The 24,867-nt window shown below is 45.2% G+C and overlaps 1 protein-coding gene and 1 pseudogene across 2 annotated transcripts in view; one reads left to right on the top strand and one right to left on the bottom strand.

The window, feature by feature from the left end:
* Arsb (arylsulfatase B) overlaps positions 1-24,867 on the top strand; it is a 170,114-nt gene that overhangs the window by 12,763 nt on the left and 132,484 nt on the right. For both annotated transcript variants that reach the window (XM_006981769.4, XM_042261637.2), the window contains exons 2-4: positions 5,339-5,525; positions 10,928-11,118; positions 17,288-17,495. In XM_006981769.4, the coding sequence (XP_006981831.3) occupies positions 5,339-5,525; positions 10,928-11,118; positions 17,288-17,495 (586 nt within the window). The remainder of the gene's footprint in view (positions 1-5,338; positions 5,526-10,927; positions 11,119-17,287; positions 17,496-24,867) is intronic.
* On the bottom strand, positions 12,575-14,259 carry LOC102915477 (importin subunit alpha-1 pseudogene; annotated as a pseudogene).

A 24,867-nucleotide genomic window follows, 5' to 3' on the forward strand; every position in this document is an offset into this window, starting at 1 on the left:
TAAAATACTGCTTTTACATCCTGCTCGGTGAGATATTAGTGTATGTTATGAAGTGGTCGAGCCTTGGCTCAATTTTCTGTTTAGTAAGCTTGTAGTGTTAGCAATGGAAAGAATCCTTCTTTGTGTATGTGTGAACATGCTTGTATGCATGTGTGCGTGTGTGTGTGAGTGCAGAGTGACAATGACCTTTCCCTAGAAATCATAAACTCTTTAGCACTCAGGATTGCATCAGAGAAGAGATGGCATATTTAAATGAGAATACATTGGGGAGAGTTTCTCTGCAAAGTGACTATTTCAGAAGATGTGAATGTGGGAGCGGACAGAAAGTGTAGCGGAGAGAATCAGTGAAGCTGTTACCACGACTGGTAGGGAGGAAAGGAAGGGCTGATGTGACCTGGGGGAGGGGTGAGTATGGGGAAGCTGCCTTTCAGCGTGACCTTCAGTACAGAGGCGCAGGTGGCCGGCTGAGGCGATTTGACCCAAGGCTGCCCACTCTGTCCTGACACCCTTCTCTCTGGTCATGATTCCCCATTGGCTGACCTCAATCAGAAGCCAGAGTTAGAAGGGCAACAGGTCCTTTGTCTTGGCTTCTAGAGAATGAATTTGACCTGGTGGAAGGCACCTGAAAGGCCTCTGGAACATTCCCACCACATGTGTCCAGCTATTGCTGACAGAGGCATAAGACTCTACAGAAAATGTACTTTCGTTTTTAAAATAAAAGTATTTGTTGATGCATGATTAACATGCAATAAACTGCACATAATTGAAGCATGCAACTTGATACATTTTGATGTTTAGATCTACCTGTGAAACCATGATAGTGAATTTGTCCTACTTTAACATTTAAGATAGTCTGGGCAGTGGTGGCACACGCCTTTAATCCCAGCACTTGGGAGGCAGAGCCAGGCGGATCTCTGTGAGTTCAAGGCCAGCCTGGGCTACCAAGTGAGCTCCAGGAAAGGCGCAAAGCTACTTGGAGAAACCCTGTCTCAAAAAACCAAAAAAAAAAAAAAAAAAAAAGATAGTCCATATGGTTCCTTTAGGAAATTATGGAAAGATATCATGGAATCAAGCCATAATAGCACAATTTCAACAGTGTTGACTCAGACAAAATACACACAATATAAAATCCAAAGTTCATGCGGCATGTGCGGATCTAGCTCAGTGGTGGAACACTTGCCTAACAGGCAGAAGATCATGGTTCATCCTCATCACTGCAGGCTAATGATTCCCACCCCCAAATAGCAAAAATGATAGGCTCGATGGAACAGGCCTCGTAATCCCCGGTGTTCAGGAGGCTGAGGTGAGAAGATCACATGTATGAGGCTAGCCTGGGATACAGAGTCAGTTCCCTGAGAATTTAGTGAGACCTTGTCTCAAAACACAACAAGAGGGCTGAGCATGTAGCTCAGCAGAAGAGCATGTACAAGGCTCTGTGTTCAATCCCAGCTCCATACACATTCTCACAAAACTTGGGAGAAAATGCTTTCATCTGACTTCATAGTGAAAAAAGAAAATGAAGTCTGAAAAGTTTTTTTTTAATCTGAAGTTTGCATTTGTTTATTGCCAAATATTTAAAACAAAATATGGGGCGGGACACATGGCTTTAGCAACTAAGAGTGTTTGCTGTGCTTGCAGAGAACCTGAGTTCAGATCTCAGCACCCAGTTCTGGCAGCTCTCAACCGCCAGTAACTCCAGCTCCAGGGAATCCAACACTGTCTTCTGGCCTTTGCAATCACTGTGCTCAAGTTCACAAGCACCCCCCCTTCCACATGTAGATACAATTTAAAAATCATGTAAACTGATCCAAATGTAAGCCTGTGGATCTATATGGTCTGAGTAGTTAGCAATTTAAGTTTTGAGGAAATCAGTGCTAAATGTGTGTTTATTTAGCTCTGGTGGAACGGTAGATGTGAAGTTTCAGTGTGCACTGTACACGATAGTCCTATGTCAAAGACAGTTCAGAAACAGGCTCAAGATTGGGTGAATGATCTCTGTAAAGCCTTGGTCCTCGGGGAGAGAGCGTTGGGAGATGTGATGATTAAACTTGGTGGCCAGCTTGATAATACCGGTGAAGAGGGAACCTCACAGTTGGCTAATTGCCTCCATGAGGTTGGCCTGTGGGCCTGTCTGTGGGATATTTTCTTGATTGCTAATTGATGGAGCATGGGCCATCCTACTGTGAGCAGGGCCATCGTTAGGCAGGTGGGCTTCACCTCTGTGAGAAAGGTAGCTGCTGAGCAAGCCTGAGAAAGCAGCCAGTGTCTCTGCTTAGCTCCTGCCTCCAAGGTCTCTCTGGTGTCACTCTGTGACAGACTACGGTCAGTCTGTGAGCAGATTAAACTCTTTTCTCCCACAGGTTGGTCTGGTCAGGGTTTTATAACATCAGCAGAGAAGCCCACCAGGACAGGACAGGAGCTGTGCTATTGATAACTGCTCACAGCTGTCACTGTCACCATTGTTGAGTATTCCGTGTGCATTTGGCACCAGCCACCCCTTGGTTTAATCCTGTGCAAACCACAGGAAGCAGATACTGCTGTGCTTCCTCCTTTACAGATGAAGATAATCTTAGAAATGTGGAGACTGAAGTGAGTCGCAGAAGCCACGATCTTACTGTCTAAAGGTCACAAGGCTTGTAAGTGATAGAGCCACGGCAGACTTGGATTCCTGCTTTATCCTATTCTGCATTATATTATGCAGCACACCAGTCACCCGCAAACACATTTAAGGAATATTAGGAGCAAGTTTTTGATACCCACCTTTAGTGAAACAGAGTGCTAAAGTTCTACCTGGGTTGAGAGCTGGCACCCACAGCCTTCACTGTCCTCAGAGTCCTGTGGTTCTAAGGCATTTGTTCTCAACCTGTGGGTCGTGACCCCTCTGGGGATCAAACATCCGATATCGTGAATACCAGATATTTACATTACAGTTCATAACCGTAGCAAAGTTACAGTTATGAGGTAGCAATGAAATAATTTTATGGCTGGTAGTTACTGCAACATGAGGAACTGTATTAAAGGGTCGCAGCGTTAGGAAGGTTGAGAACCGCTGCCCTAAGGAAACACAGGATCTCCTAACGCCAGGGAAGGAAGGTCTGGGCCGGTGGAGGGGTGCTGCATCCATCCTCAGGGGCATGGTAGCATCTGTCAGCACAAGAGCTTGGCCCAGCCCCGCCCCCCTCCCAGGCTTCTGTTTACTGGCTTTCAAATGCAACGGGCAAATCCCGAGTGCTCTCGCAGTCCAGGGTAAGGGCTGGTATGACTTCGGTCTATACGAGGCTGACTCCTCACACACGTCTTCAGAGAAGTGTCCTTTGGCCAACTATATTATGCCACTTGTCACCGTCTTGCCTATGTTTCTTCAAAACAGTGGTCTGTATCAGTCTGTTTTCAAATTTGTTGGTCTTTAGGCTATCTGCTCTTGCTTAAAAAATATTGAGGACCAAAAGAGAAAACACAAATTATACCATTTGCAATTTAAATGACAATAACTGGCCCGTTATCTATTACCAAAAACCAAGTATGAAAAAATGAGTGTACGTTCTACAACAACCATGAAGCTTAGCGTTATTTGGTGTGTGTGTGTGTGTGTGTGTGTGTGTGTGTGTGTGTGTGTGTGTGTGTGTTTGTTATCTCCTCTGTTCATAAAAGATAGCTAGGTTGTTGAAATGCTTCTGCTGTCCAACCTGTCTGACCTAAATATGTTGTTTAGATGAAAGTTGATGAAGAAAGTCTGGCCTCATAAAGGCTTACAATTCCCCATTGTATGGGAAAGGGAGAGATATTTTAATAGTCTTTTCACTTAGAGACAGTATCTGATTTATCATGGTTCAGGTGAATACTTTTCAACTTTATAACAGTTCAGAAATCAAGCCCACATAGCCATTCTGCTCACTTCCAGTGCGGTGGTCTGTAAATCACAGGGAGCATTCCGCACTGTACTGTAAGGGGGCTTGTGTGTAAGTGTGAGGCTCTAAGGTGGGCTCGTCTAACTTACACTCTCCTCTAGGCTACCTTCATTAAATGCATTTTACAGTTTATGATAATTTCAATTTGTGAAGGATTTATTAGGCATATATTCTCATTAAAATTCAAGGAACTTCTGAAATGATAGAAATTACGTTTTTACGATTCTAAAACTCAACAAGTCTTTGTCTCTTAGTGCTGGATGCTGTGGAGAGCCTGTGCCCTGGAAATGCTTTCGTGAGCCATATCCCCAAGCTGCAGTCCGTGGAGTGCTTTCTCGAAAGGCTCCGCGTCTTTCCAGATTATGGTTTACTTAAAGTCGAATAAGAATCATTAACCATCAGTTTCATCATACCATTAAATAAGTCTTTAAAAAAAATCAAGTCCTCAAAGAATAGAGATGCCCCTTCTAATCAGATTTCAACTTCTCACATGCAGTGGGATTAGAATCCTTTTTCTTGATTGTGATTGACATATTGTGCACCCCAATAAACTTATCTGGGGGTCTGAGAACAGAACTGCCTCTATATTAAACATAGGTTTAGGCAGTGGTAGCACATGCCTTTAATCCTAGCATTCCAGAAGCAGAGATCCGATTGGATCTCTGTGAGTTCAAAGCCACACTGGAAACAGCCAGGCATGGTGACACATGCCTTTAATCCCAGGAAGTGATGGCAGGAAGCAGAAAGGTATATAAGGTGTGAGGACCAGGAACTAGAGTCTGATTAAGCTTTTAGGCTTTTAGCAGCAGTTCAGCTGAGATCCATTTGGATGAGGACTCAGAGGCTTTTAGTCTGAGGATTCGTGGAAACAGGATCAGCTGAGGAATTGGCAAGGTGAGGTTGGCTGTGGCTTGTTCTGTTTCTCTCATCTTTCAGTGTTCACCCCAATACCTGGCTCCCATGTTTTTTTTTTTTTTTTTTTTTTTTGGTTTTTCGAGACAGGGTTTCTCTGCGTAGCTTTGCGCCTTTCCTGGAGCTCACTTGGTAGCCCAGGCTGGCCTCGAACTCACAGAGATCCACCTGGCTCTGCCTCCCGAGTGCTGGGATTAAAGGCGTGCGCCACCACCGCCCGGCTCCCATGTTTTTTTTTATTAATAAGACCCTTTAAGATTTGTGCTACACTTGGTAGAATAAATTACCAGTTCCCGTAATAGTGCCTTGGTAAATATTTGTTGAAAATACTGGTTTATTGAAATGCTTTTATTCCTACATCCAATTCCTATTTGTGTCCATTACCTTACCATATCAGTGGGGAAACTACCTTTCAGGACACACCTGGACATCCAGATCCTGGACTTAGGTGGCTGCTGTATCCATTCCTTCACAACGTTTCCAGGGCATTAATCTGTAGTTCTGTTTGCCTCTTTAAGATCCATACGGGCTTACAGCATCTCCTCATCAGGACTTGTCAGCCCAGCTGTGTGCCCCTGGACGAGAAACTCCTGCCCCAGCTCTTAAAGGAAGCAGGCTATGCTACGCATATGGTCGGGAAGTGGCACCTGGGGATGTACCAGAAGGAATGTCTGCCCACACGCCGAGGATTCGATACCTACTTTGGTAATGGAAATGCATATGTTTCTTTAACAACACAGGCCTGCTGCAGCCAGCTCCTAAAACACACCCAAGTGTCATCAAACAAAAGGACTGGGAACTTGAGCACAGAGTAAATCAGCCAGCACCATAGTGGGGCGACTTTCTGATGCTCCCTCCATAAGCCAGCTCCGTGCTGAGCTCTGGGTGGGGATGTGCTCACAGCAAGGTAGTCACCTTTGCCGGAGCACTAAGGGGAAGCGTCAGGGGAGTTTATATCTGAGACCGCTATGCACTCTAGAATCTTCTTACCTAAAGATGATAGCGGCGGAGTTTTATGGAATCAGAGGCAGATTTTGTGTTTCCTTCACTGGAGTTCACATACTTTTCCCTATGGCCTGTGTTCAAAGCCCCCTCTCCAGGGGGGAGGAGGAGGAGGACTCACTTTCCCTAAGCATATTCTCCTACCTGTGAGATCTGTTCCTGGAATTACTAGGTTGGAGAAAGTCCATTTATTTGTTTTTTTGTTTGTTTGTTTTTGTTTTTTCGAGACAGGGTTTCACTGTGTATCTCTGGCTGTCCTGGAACTCACTCTGTGGACCAGGCTGGCCTCAAACTCACAGAGATCTGCCTGCCTTTGCCTCCCAGGTGCTGGGATTAAAGGCATGTGCCACCACTGCCCAGCTGAGAAAAACTTGTTTAGAAAATTAATAACAACTAGAGAGATAATAAAAAAAATGGTAGTGGGAGATAATAAAGCAATAATGAGAAACTGGAGAGCCCTCAGAAGTAAATATGCGATCTAACATTTGTTTTCAAGTGTGACACTGTAAACCTGTTATAAACTGCTATCATTACTGACCTGCTTGCCGCCAACGGTGTGTCTTTCATGTTGAGCTGACTTTCTGTCTGCCTGTTTAGTTCCCCCTCTCTCTCCCTCCCATCTGCTTTTTCCAAACTGGATGCATATTTAACATAAACATTTAAGTAGGATAACAAAATTGGAATGACTGGTAAGACATGGAATAATGTAAATGTACCACATTGCAAAAAAAAAAAAAAATGTAAAAAGCTGCCTGGCTCCAGGAGCACTCTGCATTCAAGTCTAAGATCGGAGGCTTCTTATGTCGGAAGGGCAGGATGTAGAGGGAGAGTCTGCAAGAGGACGTTAATACAGGCTAAGTGGGCAGGAGGTATTGAGGAACAGGAAGCTGCTACCGACTCTTAGCTGTGAGAGAAGCGTCTTGGGAGGAAGGCAGAGTGGAGAGTGTCACTCCAGTCCTAAAGTGATGGCTCCGTCATAGCTTGTTTTTAGGTATTTGTTTCCATGTGAGGTAAGGCCAAAGCAGAGTTCAGTGAAAAGGAGCGGGTCCACATAGGCTCAGACGGATGCAGCCAAGCACTTGCATCTAAAACTGTGGTCAGGATGCAGGCGTGTCGGACAGGAGAGCAGGGGTGTCCTCTCCTACCCAGGGCGCTGCAGCACTGCTAGCCAGCCGTGACATCCTTTCTGGCTCAGTCTGAACAAGTCTTCAGTGCCCTTGAGTATCTGTTAAAAATCAACCTTCTTTGATTTCACATCCTGGAAATTCAAGAGGAATGCCTTGTGCACCTTGGGGATTTTTTTTTTTTTTCATGTAGCCCTTTGCTAGAGGATGTGTTACTGTCTGTCCTTTGACAGACTGGGGATATTAAAAATCCTTATTAAAATCCCAGTTGTGTACTTCCATTTTAGTAGGACAGCTGGTGAGATAGTTCAGTTGGTAAAGTGTTGGCACTGATGAACCTGAGTTTGATCCCTAGACCTAAGTGAAAGAAGTGGGTGTCACATAGGTTCTAGTCCTGGCATACAGGCTGTGGAGATGGGTGGCCAGGCGACCTAGCTTAATTGTCAAGTCAGTCAAAGAACCTGTCTCAAAAATCAGGGAGCTAACTCCCGGCAGTGACATCAGAGTCGTCCCTTGGCCTAAACCTACACTTACACACAGACACAAACTAAAAACTTCACGTAAAAGGCAGCAATCATACACCTTTGTGAGAGTTGAGGTCTACCCTGGACCTAGACAGACCGGTTCCCACATTCACACGAAGAGAGACGTGCAGTCAAGAGGAATATTTGGAGCACACAGCCATCTAAGCATTGTAGTTTAGCTGTCCTGCTGAAAGCAGTTAGGGTATTGTCAATGCTTTCAAAGCCAAGGAAGTCCACCCATGATGGGTAACTGTGCTGATGTGGACTTAATAAAACTGTTGAAGGACACAGATTTGTTGTTTGTTTTTTAATCTTTTTGGGGGCCCGCCACCCAACTCCCAGATAAATCACAAATGGAAGCTTATTATTACTTATGAATGCCCGGCCCTAGCTTGGCTTGTTTCTTGCCAGCTTTCCTTATCTTAAATTATCTCCGTCTACCTTTTGCTTCTGGGCTTTTCCCATTCTCTTACTTTTACTCTGTGGCTTGCTGGTTGTGTAGCTGGGTGGCTGGACCCTCATGTCCTCTCCTTCTCTGGCTATTTCCTCTTTTCTTCTCCTCCCAGATTTCTCCTTCTATACATTCTCTCTGCCTGCCAGCCCCGCCTATCCTTTCTCCTGCCTCACTATTGGCCGTTCAGTTCTTTATTAGACCATCAGGTGTTCTAGACAGGCACAGTAACACAGCTTCACAGAGTTAAAACAAATGCAACATAAGCAAAAGTAGCATACCTTCAAATAATATTCTACTACACAGATTTAGTTGTTCAAAAGTATTTCCTAAAGTTTTTCACAAAAACACGGGCTGCTGTCATCCTTAGGTTCAGCCTTCAAGTTCAAGTTTGTGAGTGGCGATGGTGAAGGCACTGTGTGACTGTCCCTGGTTCTGTGCTCAGTTTGGCCAAGTGTTTGAGGAGCCAGTTCTGTTTCTACAGTTCTCCTATTGGTCATATCATTTAATATTTATGATTCTTATACCCGAATATACCCTGTGCCTATGTCCTTCACAGTGATAGTTTATATTAGGGAACCTGAAGTTTACTCTCCAAACTCTAATAACCTCATCGATGTTAAAATCACAAACTAGGTCCTTATCACTTTAATTTCCAAGGGAAGGGTTGAAATTATTCTTCATTTTATTTATTTATTTCTCTGTGTGCGCATGCGTGTGCACGCATATGTGTGCATGACAGCATGCGTGTGGAGGTGTGAGGACACTTGCAGGGGTCAGTTCTCTCCTTCCACTGTATGGAACTCAGGGATCGAACTCAGGCCGTCAGGTTTGGTGGCAGACACCTTTCTGCACGGAGCCCTCTCACCAGCCCTGAAATTAGTTTTTGTGAATACATTTTTCTATTTCACATTAAGTAATAAACATGTTGGATTTCTTTGCTATAACTATAGATGAAAATCACATAACAAATTATCTTAAGGTCAATATACTAATTATATTTAGCACCTGACCTTGGATCATGGAAAACAGTTAAGCTACAATGAACTGAATCATTATGTAAGTTGAATAAGACTCTTAATTATCATTGTGGAGAAAATTCATGGGAAGGGAAAGAGCCAGGCCCATTTTTCATCATTTTAAGAATAAAAAGGAAGCTGGGCGGTGGTGGCGCACGCCTTTAATCCCAGCACTCGGGAGGCAGAGGCAGGCGGATCTCTGTGAGTTCGAAGCCAGCCTGGGCTACCAAGTGAGTTCCAGGAAAGGCGCAAAGCTACACAAGAGAAACCCTGTCTCGAAAAACCAAAAAAAAAAAAAAAAAAAAAAAAGAATAAAAAGGAATATATTTAAGAATATAGCTAAGATCCCAGGAAAGTTTATTTCTTTTTAATAGCTGTATTGGGGTGTAATTCACACACCACGCAGTTCACCCAATTAAGGAATTTAATTTAGTGATTTTTTTTTTTTTTTTTTTTTTTTTTTTTTTTTTTTTTTTGGTTTTTCGAGACAGGGTTTCTCTGTGTAGCTTTGCGCCTTTCCTGGAGCTCACTTGGTAGCCCAGGCTGGCCTCGAACTCACAGAGATCCGCCTGGCTCTGCCTCCCGAGTGCTGGGATTAAAGGTGTGCGCCACCACGCCCGGCTCAAATTTTTTTTTTTTTTTTGGTTTTTTGGTTTTTTCGAGACAGGTTTTCCCTGTGTAGCTTTGCGCCTTTCCTGGGACTCACTTGGTAGTCCAGGCTGGCCTCGAACTCACAGAGATCCGCCTGCCTCTGCCCCCTGAGTGCTGGGATTAAAGGCGTGTGCCACCACCGCCCGGCCACAATTTAGTGATTTTTATTTTTTTTTTTTATTTTTTTATTTTTATTTTTTTTTTTTTTTGGTTTTCCGAGACAGGGTTTCTCTTGTGTAGCTTTGCGCCTTTCCTGGATCTCACTTGGTAGCCCAGGCTGGCCTCGAACTCACAGAGATCCGCCTGCCTCTGCCTCCCGAGTGCTGGGATTAAAGGCGTGCGCCACCACCGCCCGGCAATTTAGTGATTTTTAAACACGTTGAGAGATTGTGTCGTTATCACCACGGTCCAGTTGTGGGACTTTTATCACTCACAAGAGAAACCAAATTCCACAAGCAGTCACCCCAGCTTCCCCCCAGCCCTGGGCCTCACTACCTTCTCCTTTGTGTTGACTGACTTATTCTGAGCCAGTCTTCGAGTTTAATCATGATAGAGCTTGCTTTCATACTTCAGCAAAACATGGCACGTTTACGGAACAGCTATTGCAAACTCTTTTCTCCTGCGCGTCAGTCCCTGTCGTGGGAGGGGAACCTGCCAGAGAAACAGCGATGTCGATAGGCCGTTTGGCTCAGTGAGCAGCGTGGCTCTAAATAGTAGGTGCTGTATGTGGAACAGTCTAGATAGAATGCTCTGCTTTGACCTGGAGCTGGGAAGCGATCAGAGAGAGCTTGTACTTGGAAAGCTTTGTGTCTTCCCACCAGTGGGTGTCAGCATTTGACTAACTATAACTCCTGCTGCTATAACTCCATAACTAACTGCAGGCGTCAGTCTCCCAACTGCAGTAACAACGAATGACATGATCTTAATCCTGTTTTTATTATCTTACCAGTAAAACCTCGTAACAAACCGCATTGCCAGTGTACTGTCTTTTCTCCTAGCTTTAAAGGATTAACATCTTCCTGCCTACTGAACTTGAACTCTGATTCCTCAAAACCCATTTCCAGGGAATCATCCCCTCACAAAGAGTTGACAGGATAACATCGAGCTCTGAAAGACGCGCGTGAGAAAGGGCTTGGATTTCTATGCAGCACATTTTAACGGCGTCGACGAACAAACATAGAGATGTTAAGAAATGTAGCTCTGATTAGCCTTGTCATTTGATTAGCCTCGTCACGGGCAATCAATTGCCTCAGGCAATTAAATGCTGGAACGTTCGTTCCTTCGCTTCACAAGCTCTCTGCCATGCCCACTGTTTGGTCTCCCTTTCTTCTTGTAGGGTACCTCCTAGGCGGTGAAGACTACTACACCCACGAGGTCTGCGCGCTGATCGAGCCTTTGAACGTTACCCGGTGTGCCCTCGATTTCCGAGACGGTGAAGAACCCGCGAGAGAGTATAAAAATATTTATTCAACAAACATATTTAGCAAAAGGGCTACAACCCTCATAGCTAACCACCCACCAGAGAAGGTAAGGCTTCCTTCTTCAATATTATCGAAATTCTGTTACTTCTAAAGGGATTTTTTTTAAGCTTTAGAGCACATTCCAGTTAGCCAGAAAGGGAAGGTTATTAAAAGTGAAGAATCTGGATCTTCTCTCTTAAAGATTTGATGGACCAGGTTTGGGAGAAATCCATACAGCATACAAGAACCCCTAAGAAATGATTCTCACAAGAGGGGATCCTGGACTACAGGTGGGGGAATGCTGTCTTTCAGGATTTCAATGAAAACCCTGCTTACTCTTTTTTTTTTTTTTTGGTTTCCTGAGACAGGGTTTCTATGTGTAGCCCTGGTTATCCTGGAACTCACTCTGTAGACTGGCCTTGAACTCACAGAGATCCACCTGGCTCTGCCTCCTAAGTGCTGGAATTAAAGGTGTGCGCCACCACCACCACCACCACCACCGGGCTTTGCTTACTCTTAGGATGCTCTGTATGCATGCACTATAAAGTGGGTAACAAAACCAGGCTTCTCGTTCCACGTGTCTGTGTGCAAGGCAAGGCTCCATTCTAGAGAACTGTTAGGAATTCAGGGGTCAGAGAGAGTCCTCACCTCTTACCCTTTTCTCTTCAGGATTATTTTGGTTACTCTCAACCATTTGTATTCCATGTTAATTTTAGAATCAGTGGGCCAATTTTTACCAAGAAAGCAAAAGGTGGCTGCTTTATTTGGTGTTCATTGATCAACTTAAAGGAAATGGCCGTCCTAAATACTGAGTTTTTAAAATTCGTATGCCTGCTATATTGGTTTTCACAGGAACGAACCACAAGGAAGCTGTTGGGTATGTCATGTGCAGACTTAGCTGCAGGTCAAAAAAGAGTTGTGAATAGCCTTAAACCCAGACTGTCTGGATTTAGCAATCTGAGGCCTTTTGAAGTGGGGCCGATATTTATGTTGTCAGATATGGGGCCCAAAGAGTGTCCTTGTGAGTTTTATTAGTACACTCCCAAGAAATGTCCGTCAGTGGGAGCCCGCCTAACATGGAGGATTCCAGAATGTGCAGGTCCATCCCTCCTTCCACACTTGGTCTCTTTGACAACGCCTGGAGGTACTCAGCATAGGTCTTGATGAGGGCTCTGGCTTGCATACCTGTTCAGACTTAGTGACCCGCTAATGACTCCTGTCTGTATGAAATCTTCCAGCTTCTGTCTTAGTCAGCATGAGGAATCTTCCCAGGTGACTGGTCTCAGCTTTGCTTCACTTTAGATTTTTATTTATTTATTTATTTATTTATTTATTTATTTATTTATTTATTTATTTATTTATTTATTGAAGAGTGGAACCTAATCTTATTTACAGAACACTGCAGGATATGAAATTCCACACAGAAATAAGAAACTCAGAGGACAGTTTGATATAGTATATACAGTTCACAACCGTTCAAGTATAATTTCTTTGTGAAAGTGCTACAATTAACAAACCACATGTAAAAAGAGTCCTTAGTAGAGAAACAGTAAGACAAATTTATGAGGAACACAGCGCATAGCTAACAGCTTTGTGCCTCAGCTGGACGTTAGAAGTTAAGGGTCCCGGGAGCCCCATCCTGAGCTTGGAAGGCAAAGCTTCAGAGGTTGTTTCTGGCCCCGCGTTCTGATCTTCTCTTCCTCCACCGAGAAGTGCTTCTCAGTCAAGCTTAACGAGGCCTCGTCTACAGACTCATTTTCATGGCTCCACAGTGCTTCAGTCTTGCCCCAGGCTCCACACTCTTCAGTCATTATACTGAGTCTCCATCTCACCCTGTTTCTCGGCAACCTGAAAGATACCAGAAATGGCATCAAGAAGCACCAGAATGGTTTTGGTATCCTTTGCACTCAAGAGGTTCATCGAAGGTTCTATTACACCGCAATGAACACGATACACAGTGTCCCACCACGAGGGTGGTTGGCTGCAGCCCACACAGCTCCCTTCTGTGGCTTCTGCCTCAGGGGAGACACCAGCAAGAAACCGGAGGAAGCCATGACTCACAACCTGCTGTATCTGGTCCTGGCGTCCAGCTGTGATGTGGCCTCCTCCTGAATGTTAGTTTTGGGGTTTGTGAGCAGGCTGGGAAAGACTGCAAGTGCTCCTGCGTCTGTCACAGTCTGAGTCTGCTCATCTGTTCCAGTGACAGCATTCCCCATGGCTCTTAGAGTCACGGTTGGCAATTCAGTAGCTCCTAGGAGCATCACAAGTTGAGCACAACTCCGGTCTTCACCCCCGTTTCAGTGCGCTCATGTGGACCATCGGTCAGGTAGGAAATAGCCCAGCAGGGACCTGCTGATACTCCTGGAGCATTGTGATGCAGGAGATACCTCAAGTAGGAAGAATCTGCTCACCAGCATCTGAGGGGGGTGCAGAGGTTTGGAAGTGTCCAGGTAAGATTACGTAAGTAACCACATGCCAAGGAAGACGGGTCAGGAGTTGTAAGAATTGCCAGCCGTGGATCACCCACACCGTATTTGATAACTAAGTCTCGGAAAACTGAACCGTCACCTGCAGTGTTTCCAAGAGCCCGTACAGCCTGCTCCCTGATGTGAGCAGGGGGAGACACCAAGAGAGAAAGGAATGCTGGGATAGCGCCCCTATCCACCGCAGCCTTGGTCTGTTCAGATGTGCGATGTTAGGAAGCGCCCACGCAGATTCACACGGAATGGGACTACCATCAGTTTTGCCCAACAAGGACACAAATTTTGAGATCAAACCAGCCCGGGTGATGTCGTCCATAGGGGGCCATTTCTCCCTAGAAAGCAGTTTCCGAGCAACTTGAGGAGCTTGGAGCTGGCTTTCCACATTGTTGCTGTTTATGCCTTCCACAGTGTTCTCCACAGACCAGTTTACAGTGCCCTGATTGGGGCGGGTTTCCTGCGTGGAGAAGTAGCATCATCGGGAAAGGAGCTGATGTTTGTTTCTCCTCTTCAGCATCTGCTCATCTTTCTTCGCTTTCCTCAGTTCCACACGAACATCTATTCAGCGGCGCCACATTTCAGTACTGTCCTTTCCCGTGTTCTCGAGTCTGTTGAGCCGGGCAGCCGGTGCATTAGCGTTCTCTTTGGTGGACATGGTTGCAGGAATAACAGCGTGCTCAGGGTTCCCTGAAAGGCGGTGCAGGGCTCTCAGGCAGCGGGGTCAGTGGCCCTCGAAATGTCCACTGCGCCTCAGCCCTCAGACTTTGTCTCACTATGGATTTTTAAGAGCTCCATGCTGATGTCTTGAGACAACCGTGTCTGCCGTGAAACATGAAGAAAGGGAAATGTTCTTCTCTCAAATGTTTAGAGACATGTATGAAACGGTATTGTCACCCAGTGGCCTCGTAACATCAGGCGGCTAAGAGGAAGCAGCTGCGGAGAAGCAGTCCTTTGTGGGTGGGCGGTTGAGTTGGGCTGGTGGAGAAAGGGCCGGAACTGGGGACACTAATAGACCTCAAGAACTCACATGCTATGGGAGGGGTGCTGTCAACATGGCACTGCCCACAGACAGCATTACAAAGTCAGCAGATGGGAGATGGATGCATCCTGCCCGTTGTGTCTTAGATGCTCTGAAGAAGTCGACACCCTTCCCAGTGTCCCCAGGCACAGGCGTGAGGGAGGGAGGAGATAGTAGTCAGCAGCAACCCGACCATTTTCACAAGGCAGCTCACACACATCTTCCAGTTTCAGTTCTCAAGACAGGGATGCATCTCACCGGCTTCAGGAGCTGCTCTTGGTAACATCTTTGAGCCTGATTCCGTGCTAGGCTGTCGGGCGCCATGTATAGGTCATAACATGGCACTTGTTGTAAGATGGAAGTCACTAAAGGAATTCGCATGAAGTACCCACAAGTCAACTAAAAATGTACCTGCTTTTAAGGGGCAGCTGAGGGAAAAAATCGATAGAGCTGTTGTGTGGCAGCTGAGTTGCTGATGCTGGGCGTGGGGACACTTCTAATGGCTTTACATGTGTCAGGAAGGGACGTCCTTTCTCCCTGATGGCAGGGTGACTCTCACAGTGGTAACATTCATAAAAAAAAAGTAATCTATTCATAACATGACTTTCTGTTGAAAATAGCACAGTAGCACTTTGAAGAACTAAAAAAAGAAGAAAGAAAAAGATCTAAAAGATCTCTAAGATCTCTGCATCTTATCTACTAGAACCTTCCTAAAGAAAACAAAACAAGAACTCCTGTGGAGACTCTCTCTTTGCCCTGGCACAAGTTGGGAGGAAATGTCTTAATTTGGATGTCAGAGACAGAAGGGACCCGAGTACCAGTGTGACCTGTATGGATGGAGGGGAAAGTGTGTGTGTGGAGGAGCAGAGGCAGAGCAAAATGGTGTTAGAAGTGTTGGTACAGAGTTTAGGAATGGGAATTTGAAATGTTTTTCATGGATATGTGTATAACATTTAATTTTAACATTTAATTTGGAATATCTGGACTCCAAATAAACTTTTGGGTGTCTATTTGAGCTCCCTGTACGAACGGTCCTTCCTCTTACCATGCGTCTGCATCCCCCTAACTGATTGCACACACTCTATCAAAGGGATATATGTATCATTTAAAACAATTTTACAGCAATAAACAAGTGAAGTGAGCCCCTCCCATCTGCCTTTCTGCCTCCTTCATCTATGGTTTCAATGCCTCAATTACTCTAACAGAATAATGTGCTCATTCTTGGATTGAAGTCAGTGATTGTCTCTCTGAGGGTTTTTAGCTCACTGGAGAATTCTGTAAGGCGCAGTACAGGGGATATCTGCAGAGTGGCCCCCTAAGGAGAAGAGGTTGGCTAGGAATACCACAGATGCTGAATGCTATGAACTGACATCAGAAAAAACAAACAAACAGACCTTGTGGACCATACTTCTTACTTCCAGGAATTAAATTGGCCTTACATTTATTTGGCTTAACATCAAAGACTAACAAAACACTGTGTTTCCTCAAAAATATGTTCAAAAGCCCTGTAAACGTCTCTTTATTTTTACCTAACGTATCAGTGCATGTCACCATCATCATAGTGAGGTTGCCAGTAGGAAACACCTCATCAGTTAATGGTACGAGCGCATACCATCTAACCTTTTGAAGCCTTGGTTAATTCATCCATAAAATGGGTATCACGCTGTTTTGGGGTGTCAGATGGCACAGCTAGATAGTCATCAGACTGTTGATATTATTGTTTACCTGGGTCAGAGCCTTCTCTCCTGTCCCATTCTCGAACTTTGACCTTTAGGTTGGTTTTGGGTCTTTTGTCATCTTTTGAACATGTTTACTGGGGCCTAATTTGCATAGCATAAAATCCATCCACTTAAAGTAGTATGCAATTAAGTAGGAAACTTCAGAGGTGTTTGATCATCACCACAGTTTGCTTTCATAATATTTCATCACTCGAGAAATTTCTACCTGCTAGTAGTGCCGCATCATTCCTGTCCCAGAATTCCCTATAGCCACAGACAGCCACTCACCTACTTGTCTCCATAGACTTACCTCTTCAGACTATTCAAATCAATGCAGTAATGCAAGGTATGGCCTCTGATTGGCTCTTTTCATGTTTTCAAAGCCCAACTGTGTTGTCCCGGATTGTTTCGTTGGTATATACCATGACTACGAATATTCTGAATTTTGTTTATCCACTCATCAATTTGTAGACATTTGAGTTTTCCTACTTCTTGGCCATTATGAATAATGTTGCAGTGAGCCTCTGTGTACATTTTACATGGACATGCATTTTCATGGTTTTCTAGAAATAGGAAGGCCAGGGTATATAACACTAAAATCTTCACACTGCTTTTTCAATGTCTACATACTCTACATTCCTACTAAGAGCAGTTGAGGATTCCAGTTGTGCCATAGCCTCACCAACATTATTGTTTCCTATTTTAAACACTCTAAGCATCCTAATGGGTATGAAACAGTGTCTCACTGCAATTTTTGTTTAGCAGTCCTCTGGTTATGAAAATTTGTTACATCTTTGGATAAATGCCTATTTAAATTCTCTGTGTTTAACTAACTTGCCTTTTATTGTTGAATAATTTATGTATTCTGGATGTAATCACATTATGACTCAAAGATACTTTTGGTGCCCTCTGTAGGTTGTCTTGAAGTTATTGATATGAACTGATAAATCTTAACTGTCTCATGATTTGCATTTAAAGCCTCCATCCCTTTGAACTGATGCCTCCAAACTCTCTTTCCAGCCGCTGTTCCTCTACCTGGCTCTCCAGTCTGTCCATGATCCCCTTCAGGTCCCCGAGGAATACATGAAGCCATATGACTTCATCCAAGATAAGCACAGACGGATTTATGCAGGGATGGTGTCCCTCATGGATGAGGCAGTGGGAAACGTCACCACAGCCTTGAAAAGCCACGGGCTCTGGAACAACACGGTGTTCATCTTCTCCACAGGTCAGTCTGCCGGTAGGCTGTCCGTCTCTAGGATGTGGCATTCAGTAGGTGGAATAAAGACAGATTGGAGCAGCTGGCATTTCCTTATGAAAACGAATGCTAACTGCAATAGTGGAACCATAGTCGCAGTTCGAATAAGGAAACGGAATTACATATCTTTCCTCCTTTTGTTTGTATTTCCAAATACACCGGGTGTGTACTTGAAGACCAGCTCTCATTGACTCACTGACTGAGTTAGCAGGTTCCACACACCCACAGCGCATCGGGGTGTCAGGTCCCCAAAGTGCCTTGCCAGCCCAGCCGTCTTCTCTGACTACCACTGTTGCTAACTGAAGGTCCCCGTGTGTGGGCAGAGATGGGCTGTGACACTGTAAGACGGATTAGAAAAGGAGCTGATTAAACTTCAGCCAGAGTTTCCAAGTATAAGGTGTTTTTGTATTAAAATAGTTTTCTGACAATAAAAGTCACGCATTCATTTCAGGGAAAGTAAGCAGAGAAAAGGGGGAAAGAGAAGTAGAATCTCAGCCCCCAGGATGTCTAAGAAGGTTTTCATGGAGTCCGGGATTTTGAGTAGAAATCTCTTATGGTCGTGATTCCTTTCCTCCACCAGAAACAGTTTTTTGAATTTCACTCCAAAGGGACTTGGCAGAGATCTTTGCTTGTTCCTTGTCCTGAATGCTCAGGCAGCGTGTTCTTTTCTCGTATTGCTGATTTTGGGATTGTTAGACATCCACCCACCCCTCCTTCCCCACTGTGCAGAACGTCCGATGTTTGCTTACTTGATCAGTCTTCTGACGGTCTTAGTTTCTTGTTCTGTTTTCCTTATATTTCTTTTACTGTTTGGAATATTTGCTTATCAGTCTTTCCTAAACTTGGCATTGACTTGATCTCCATCACTACCATATAGGACAGTTTTAAGAGCCTCATGTGTTTAGTTTAAATAATCCCCACAGTAATTCACTCCCCGAGGACCGTTCCCCCGTCTTGCAGCTGTGAGAACTAGACCCAGAGAAGTTAATACTTAGCCCCCGGTTACACAGCCACATCTGGGCATGTCTGGCTTTCTGCTTCAGGCTCTGTGGCATTTTCTGGCCTCACAGATGGCCATCTTTGTTTATCTAAGACAAGATCTGGTTACCATGTAGCCACGCTGGCCTGAATTCTCAGTCCTCAGCCTCTTTGGTGCTGGGCTTGTGTGTGATGGAGAGTTGATCACGTCCCTGGTGAGTTGATAGTGCTTGTGTTTGTTCTCTTCCAACTCCTGACACAGCAGAGCAGCTTCCACGATGGGCTGCAGTGATGAGCAGCTAAGGATCCAGGCAGGGCACGGTGGCTCAGAAGTGTCTGTGTGAGCAGCTGGTGTCGTAAAGCGGCCACGGCATTAGTGCCATCTAAAGACTATCATTTTCCAAGTGTTCCCTTGTACTGGTGAGGGTTGAATGTAAGATAATTTTTTTTTTCACAAAAAAGGAAGGAAGGAAGGAAGATGTCACATATGTAATCCTTTACAGGGTCTCTTATCATCTGGGAGTCAGCCTCAGTTTACTTCATTTAAAAAACCCTTGTATAGCATTTTTGATCAGTCTGGTGTTGAAGGCCTATGGAGTCTCTAGAAACACTTTGAAAAGGAGACCAGGATGCTTAACACCGATTTAGCAATTATTCCTTGGAAATCACCTCATAACCGCAAAAATTAGAGCCTGTAAGTTAAAAAACTCAAGCCTTTGTTGCAGAGATCGTGATTACACAGTTTCTGGACAGTGATTTCCCGAATAGGGATTAATATGTTACTCATGAGCTAAAGAGGCCTCAGCAGTGAAGATGTTCACTCTGGAAACTTAAATATCTCAAAGTGACTCTCGTACGAGCAGAGAGATTGGCGTCAAGGATGTCTGGGAAGAGATGGGATAAATCTTTTTTCGTGATATATGAGAATGAAAAAGTATTTGAAAAAAATCTATGTTTTGTGTCACGATTTCAGATATGTGTGTATATTTTAAAATAGAGTTCATCATTTTATAAACATCTGAACATTTTATTCAATTTAGCAAAAATAATATTTGAAGTTTTACTTTGAAAAACTGCACCTTATAATTGGGCTGTCATATCCGAATATGATGGTGTCTTAACAGACACCTAGGTCATCTTTGCTTTGTTTGGGGGCCCAATGCTTATGCCTATGCGTTTTAATAATGCTCCTAAATTGGATTCAGTGGAGTTTTAGTTAGGATTTCCACATCAGTTCACAAGCAAGAGTGGGGTGGTTCCCTTCTTCCCTGGCAGGCTTTGCTGTCTTAGTTGGTTGAATTCATGTGATACAGTGATTAGGATGTTTTCCCCATCTCTCTCTAGGATCTGGAGTTGATAGGCGGTCGTCCCTGGAGCCTTCTTTGGAGGCCTTTTAAAAGTTATCTCCATAGTTTAAATTTTTCCTTCCTTAGGTCTAGATGTGAGTCTTCAAATGTTTTCAAGTTAGTTTTGCCCGAGATAACAGTGACTGCCTTGACTGTTCCTCCAGATGGTTCTCCATCCCGGGAAGTTTTCTCGGCCTGTGTCTGAGCTTGCTGACTTTGCTCGGCTTGATTTGGTGGTGGGGGTTGGCAGAGGGGGGGGGGAGACACGACGACCCAAACTTTGATAGGTTGAATTGCTGGCGAGCTTCTTTTCTTACCCCTTTTTGGCTTTCTGTCCGACCGTCCATCCCCTCCTTCTCCCTCGCTACAGTGTTTCTGTGTCCCCCCCACCCCCACCCCCTCAGTCCCCTGTCACCGGCTGGAGAGTTCTGTTGCCCGTGTCCACGGTACAGATTATTGTGACTGTGTATTTGATATCTTTGCAGTCCTTCCTTCCTTTGCTCGGTCTGTGCCCTTCTCCGCGGAGTTTCACGGTTAGAGTGGCCGCTGCGTCAAGTCCTGACTGCGCATGCGCCCAGGCTCCCCACCCCCACCCCCAGTGTTTTCCTCCACGTACCCTGCACTTGCTCATGGTCTAAGCGGGACAGCTCGAGGTTCCTTTGTGAGCTAGTTCCTGTTCCATTTTATCAAAGAAGGAACCCCAACTTCAGGAAGCCGAGAGATGAGTCCCATGTCAAACCCGCGAGACAGAGCCAGAATTCAAATTCAGGTCGAGTGGAGTCAACATCTGATTAGCAATCACTGGGCCTTCTAGCTCCTCTCCTTGTCTTTGACCTCCCTCTCGGCTTTCTGAGCGGCTGTTCCCAAAAGCCAGCCTCTCCCCAAGTCTTCCCGAGGAGAACTTTAAAATCGTCATTTTATGCCGACTCACGCCGGCTTTCTCTGAATGTAAGTGATGTAGAGTCCTTGTGTACAGCACACGTGGCCGTCTCTCTGTCCCCTGGCTAATTCTGTCCCACATCTGTGGTTGGGGTCAGGTTGATAGACACAGCGCACTGAGTTCCCAGGCCTTCAGGGGCGAAGTGTATTCCACCCTGCAGAAGTAAGTAAGTCATTGTGTTTCCTTCCCTTCTGGCCATGGGTTCTTTGACCAGCCCAGGCCACCTCCACCTGACTCCCTTAACTCCATCCTGTTAATGTTTTACTTTTGGAAATTGTCAGGAGACCCTTCCTTCCTCCCGTCCAGTCTTCTAGCAGTGATGAGGCCTCTCAACTATATATAGAAGGGGAAAGAGGTAATCATTCTTTGGTTGTGTACAAAATAACACTCCTAGGCTTTCTCCTGCCTCCCTCCATTCAGGTAGGTGGCATGGCTCTGTCCAGAGACCAGGTAGCTCAGGTTAGCCCTGTTTTCCTCAGCCCAGCATCTCTGGCCTGAAACTTTGTGAAACTGTTTCAAGATTCTAGCATTAGAAACTGTTTCCCATGGTCTTATCCCGAGTCATGATTAGTTCCCATCTCCCTCTGTTTTTAGCTAGATGTTGGCTAAAAGATGCAGTGTTAGCCGCAGTCAAAAGGACAAGATTTTAGCCTGGACTCCCATCACCATGGCTCATCCTTCTAGTTGCTACACTTGGGGAGTCAGTCTTTGATCAGCTATATCAGTGGTTCTCAACCTTCCTAACGCTGCGACCCTTTGATACAGTTCCCCATGTTGTGGTGACCCCCGCCCCACCATCCAATTATTTTCTTGCTGCTTCATAACTGTAATGTTGCTACTGTTATGAATCGGAATGTAAATGTCTGTGTTCTCCAGTGGTCGTTGGGGGAGGGGAGTCGTAGCCCACAGGTTGGGAACCCCTGAGCTAGACCCGGAGTCCCTGCAGAAGAGACAGTGGTATCTTGTACATGTCTACACCAGCTCTTACCAGCATAGCTCGTCTCACGTGGTTCCACTGAGGCTCTGACTAATGAGAAGTAATTTGCATTTCTTTCTCCAGAGGCTTTTCTGTGACTCTGGACGCTTTATTTCCCGAAGTCGCGTTTAATAATGAGCACGACACTGTGGTTACGCCCCAGGAGAGAGGGCCTGCGCTGAAACCGTGTGGTTCACCTTTCCCGATTCTCTCGCTCCGTAGCGCGCTCCTCTTCCTTGTAAGTGCTCGTGTTTGTGCATCCAGACTGGTGAGCGTTGAATGTGAGAGAGCACGGAATGCACCAGCTTCCTGGTATCCAGCCCGTGCTCCATGGCCCAGAGAGGCAGGCTCTAGGTTAGGCTGCCTCCAGGCTGCTAGCTTTCTTTTTAAAGTTCCCTTTATAATCTGAGAGCTCCACAGGGTGTCTCCTCCTCTGTCACACTCTTCTGAGTGTCTGAGGTGACCTTTCTCCGTGCATGGTCTTGAGACCTTCACGGCACTGTTGTTATCCCCGAGTTCCTGAGGTGTTAGCTGCCCAACACTGTGCAGCTACTAAATGCCACTTTAAAGTAGCTAACTTTATGTCATGTGACTTTCACCTCAATTTAAAAAATGTTACTGCCTTTTTATTTATTTGTGTGTGTGCGCGTGTGTGCACACAAGCATGCATTCCATAACTTATGTGTGGAAGTCAGAGAACAACTTGAAGGTGCCGGTTCTCTCCCTACATTGTAGGTTCTGGGGATTGAACTCAGGATGTCAGGTTTGGCAGCAATCACCTTTACCCACTTGAGCCCTCTCACTGGCCCTCACCTCGATTTTTAAGGTTCATTTTCTTGTGCTTTCCCGAAGATGTACTGACTCTAAACCCCGAGATTAGGGGCTTTGGAATTTGTAACACTTCACACAATTATTTTGTTCGTAGAATTTGAGAACCTCTGAGCTGGAGGTAACTCTCTCAGATCCTAGGAATTTACCTTGCTGGGAATGGACATCATGTATACACACAGACATATCCTCCACCCTAGGAGAAATATGTACTCTGATCACATGCTACCAGAGGAGGATTAGAGATCGCTGTGTAAAAAGAAACGAGACAGGGAATATTTGCTAATAATTGCATTAGTCATATATGTGTATGTGTATCTGACAGAAACCAACTTAGCATGGTGTTCAGCTTCTCCCAGGTAGCTTTCAGTTGAAGAAGTGGGGGCTGGAGAGATGGCTCAGTGGTCAGAGCATTGGCTGCTCTTCAGAGGACGGAGGGTCTACTCCCAGGACCCCATGGCAGCTCACAGCCATCGGTAACTCCAGGTCCAAAGGATCCGATGCCCTCTTCTGGTTCTGAGGGCAGTGTACACACATGGTGCAAACATGCATTCAGGCAAAAGTCCATATACATGAGATAAAAAGAAACAAATGTGTTTTTTTTTTTTTTTTTTTTTTGGTTTTTCGAGACAGGGTTTCTCTGTGTAGCTTTGCGCCTCTCCTGGTAGTCCAGGCTGGCCTTGAACTCACAGAGATCCGCCTGGCTCTGCCTCTCAAGTGCTGGGATTAAAGGCGTGCGCCACCACCCCGGCTGAAACAAATGTATTTTAAAGAGAAAGAAAATGTACTCATTTCTGGGTTCTTCATTAAAGCTAAGGAGAAAAGCTTGAAATTATTCATGCCGCTACTGATATAAATTAGAATTGATTGATTAATGTCGTTCTGTTATGGATTTGATTAGGACTTTTTTTTCCCTTTGTGTTAGGGATCAAATTACAGAGTGTCACACTGAGGCAGGCATTTTACCACCAGCTACAGCTCCATCTCGTGCTATTCTTTCTGGGTCTGGGATTAATTTTACCATAAGCAAATACTGCTTGTCTCATTGCTCATGCTACCATTGTGTTTTTACGTAACAGCGACCCCTTTATCCTTCTCTGATAGCCTGCCATCAGAGTTCGAGTCCATCTTTCCTGCTAATGAGTTTTGTTGATTCTGGCTCAGTTTCCCCTTCTGTTCAATGACCATTTGTTCATTTACCCAGCCTCTGCTAGCTCTGGGGAGATAATGGTACGTGTTTAGCAGGATCAGATTTCCCTGTCAACTCGGTGTGTGTGGAGGCACACTGAAAGCAGGCAGGGTTTTTAGGAGGCTCTGACAAGAAAGAAGGATGAAAGGACAAAAATGGGGGGTTGTGGATGGAGCTGCAAGAGGAGATTTAAGAAATAGGAGAATTTGGGCCAAGAACTCGAGCTCTGAGCATTTTTATTCCTAGCAATGTTGATAGCTTGCTAGCCTGTGGTCTCCAGTGCGGGGGCAGTCTTGAGAGAGATTGGGGTGCGTTTGCAGAGAGCTGTGTAATCTACGTGGCAGGAGGTTCACAGACCATGGATTCGTCGTGCACTTGGGCTGTAGACTGGGGGAACTGGGAATGTGTGAAGCAGGCTTGGCTGCTGCTCTGATTACAGTGAAGTTGCTGTTCACTGAGCCAGCCCTGCACAGTGCAGAGGGGTCTTGTCCATGATGTCAGTGTCACGCTAAGACCACCAGAACCCGTTCAGAGTAAGTCATTGTAGAATGTAAAGTTTTAGCACTTATCACTTGAGCAGTCACAAAATTACGTGTAATTGATTATTTCCAACCGAGAGTGAAAAGAATCGTAACTAATTCCTCTAACTCCAAAGTCCCCTTTGCATTGAATGAGAATTCTCTTCAAAATAGGTAGCTGGCAATAGAGAGCTGCTGCATCGCTTTAAGGATGCTTGTGCAGTTGGCAGACTTGTAAAATATTGTAGAAACCTGTGCTGGGCGCGAGCCACCTGACTGCCAGCTGAGAGGCCTGGTTGGACGCTCCAGACCTTTGAGAGCATGTCTGACAGAGCCGAGAACCTGTTTAATGAGTAAAGCGGCTTGCACATCACGCCAGCGCTCACCTGGCAGTGGCGTATGCACTCAGCACATGTCTGTCAAAGAGGAAAGTAACCGTACGTGGATTCAAACTGAGACAACATTGACCTGTCCTTAAGCAGCTAGTGATCATGTCCCCTCTGGAGACTTTGCATATTAATGTCTGCACGAAGAACATGTGGGGTCCCTTGAACTTTTATTCATAAG

This window comes from Peromyscus maniculatus, chromosome 15, assembly GCF_049852395.1.
Source record: "Peromyscus maniculatus bairdii isolate BWxNUB_F1_BW_parent chromosome 15, HU_Pman_BW_mat_3.1, whole genome shotgun sequence".
Classification (NCBI taxonomy): domain Eukaryota; kingdom Metazoa; phylum Chordata; class Mammalia; order Rodentia; family Cricetidae; genus Peromyscus; species Peromyscus maniculatus.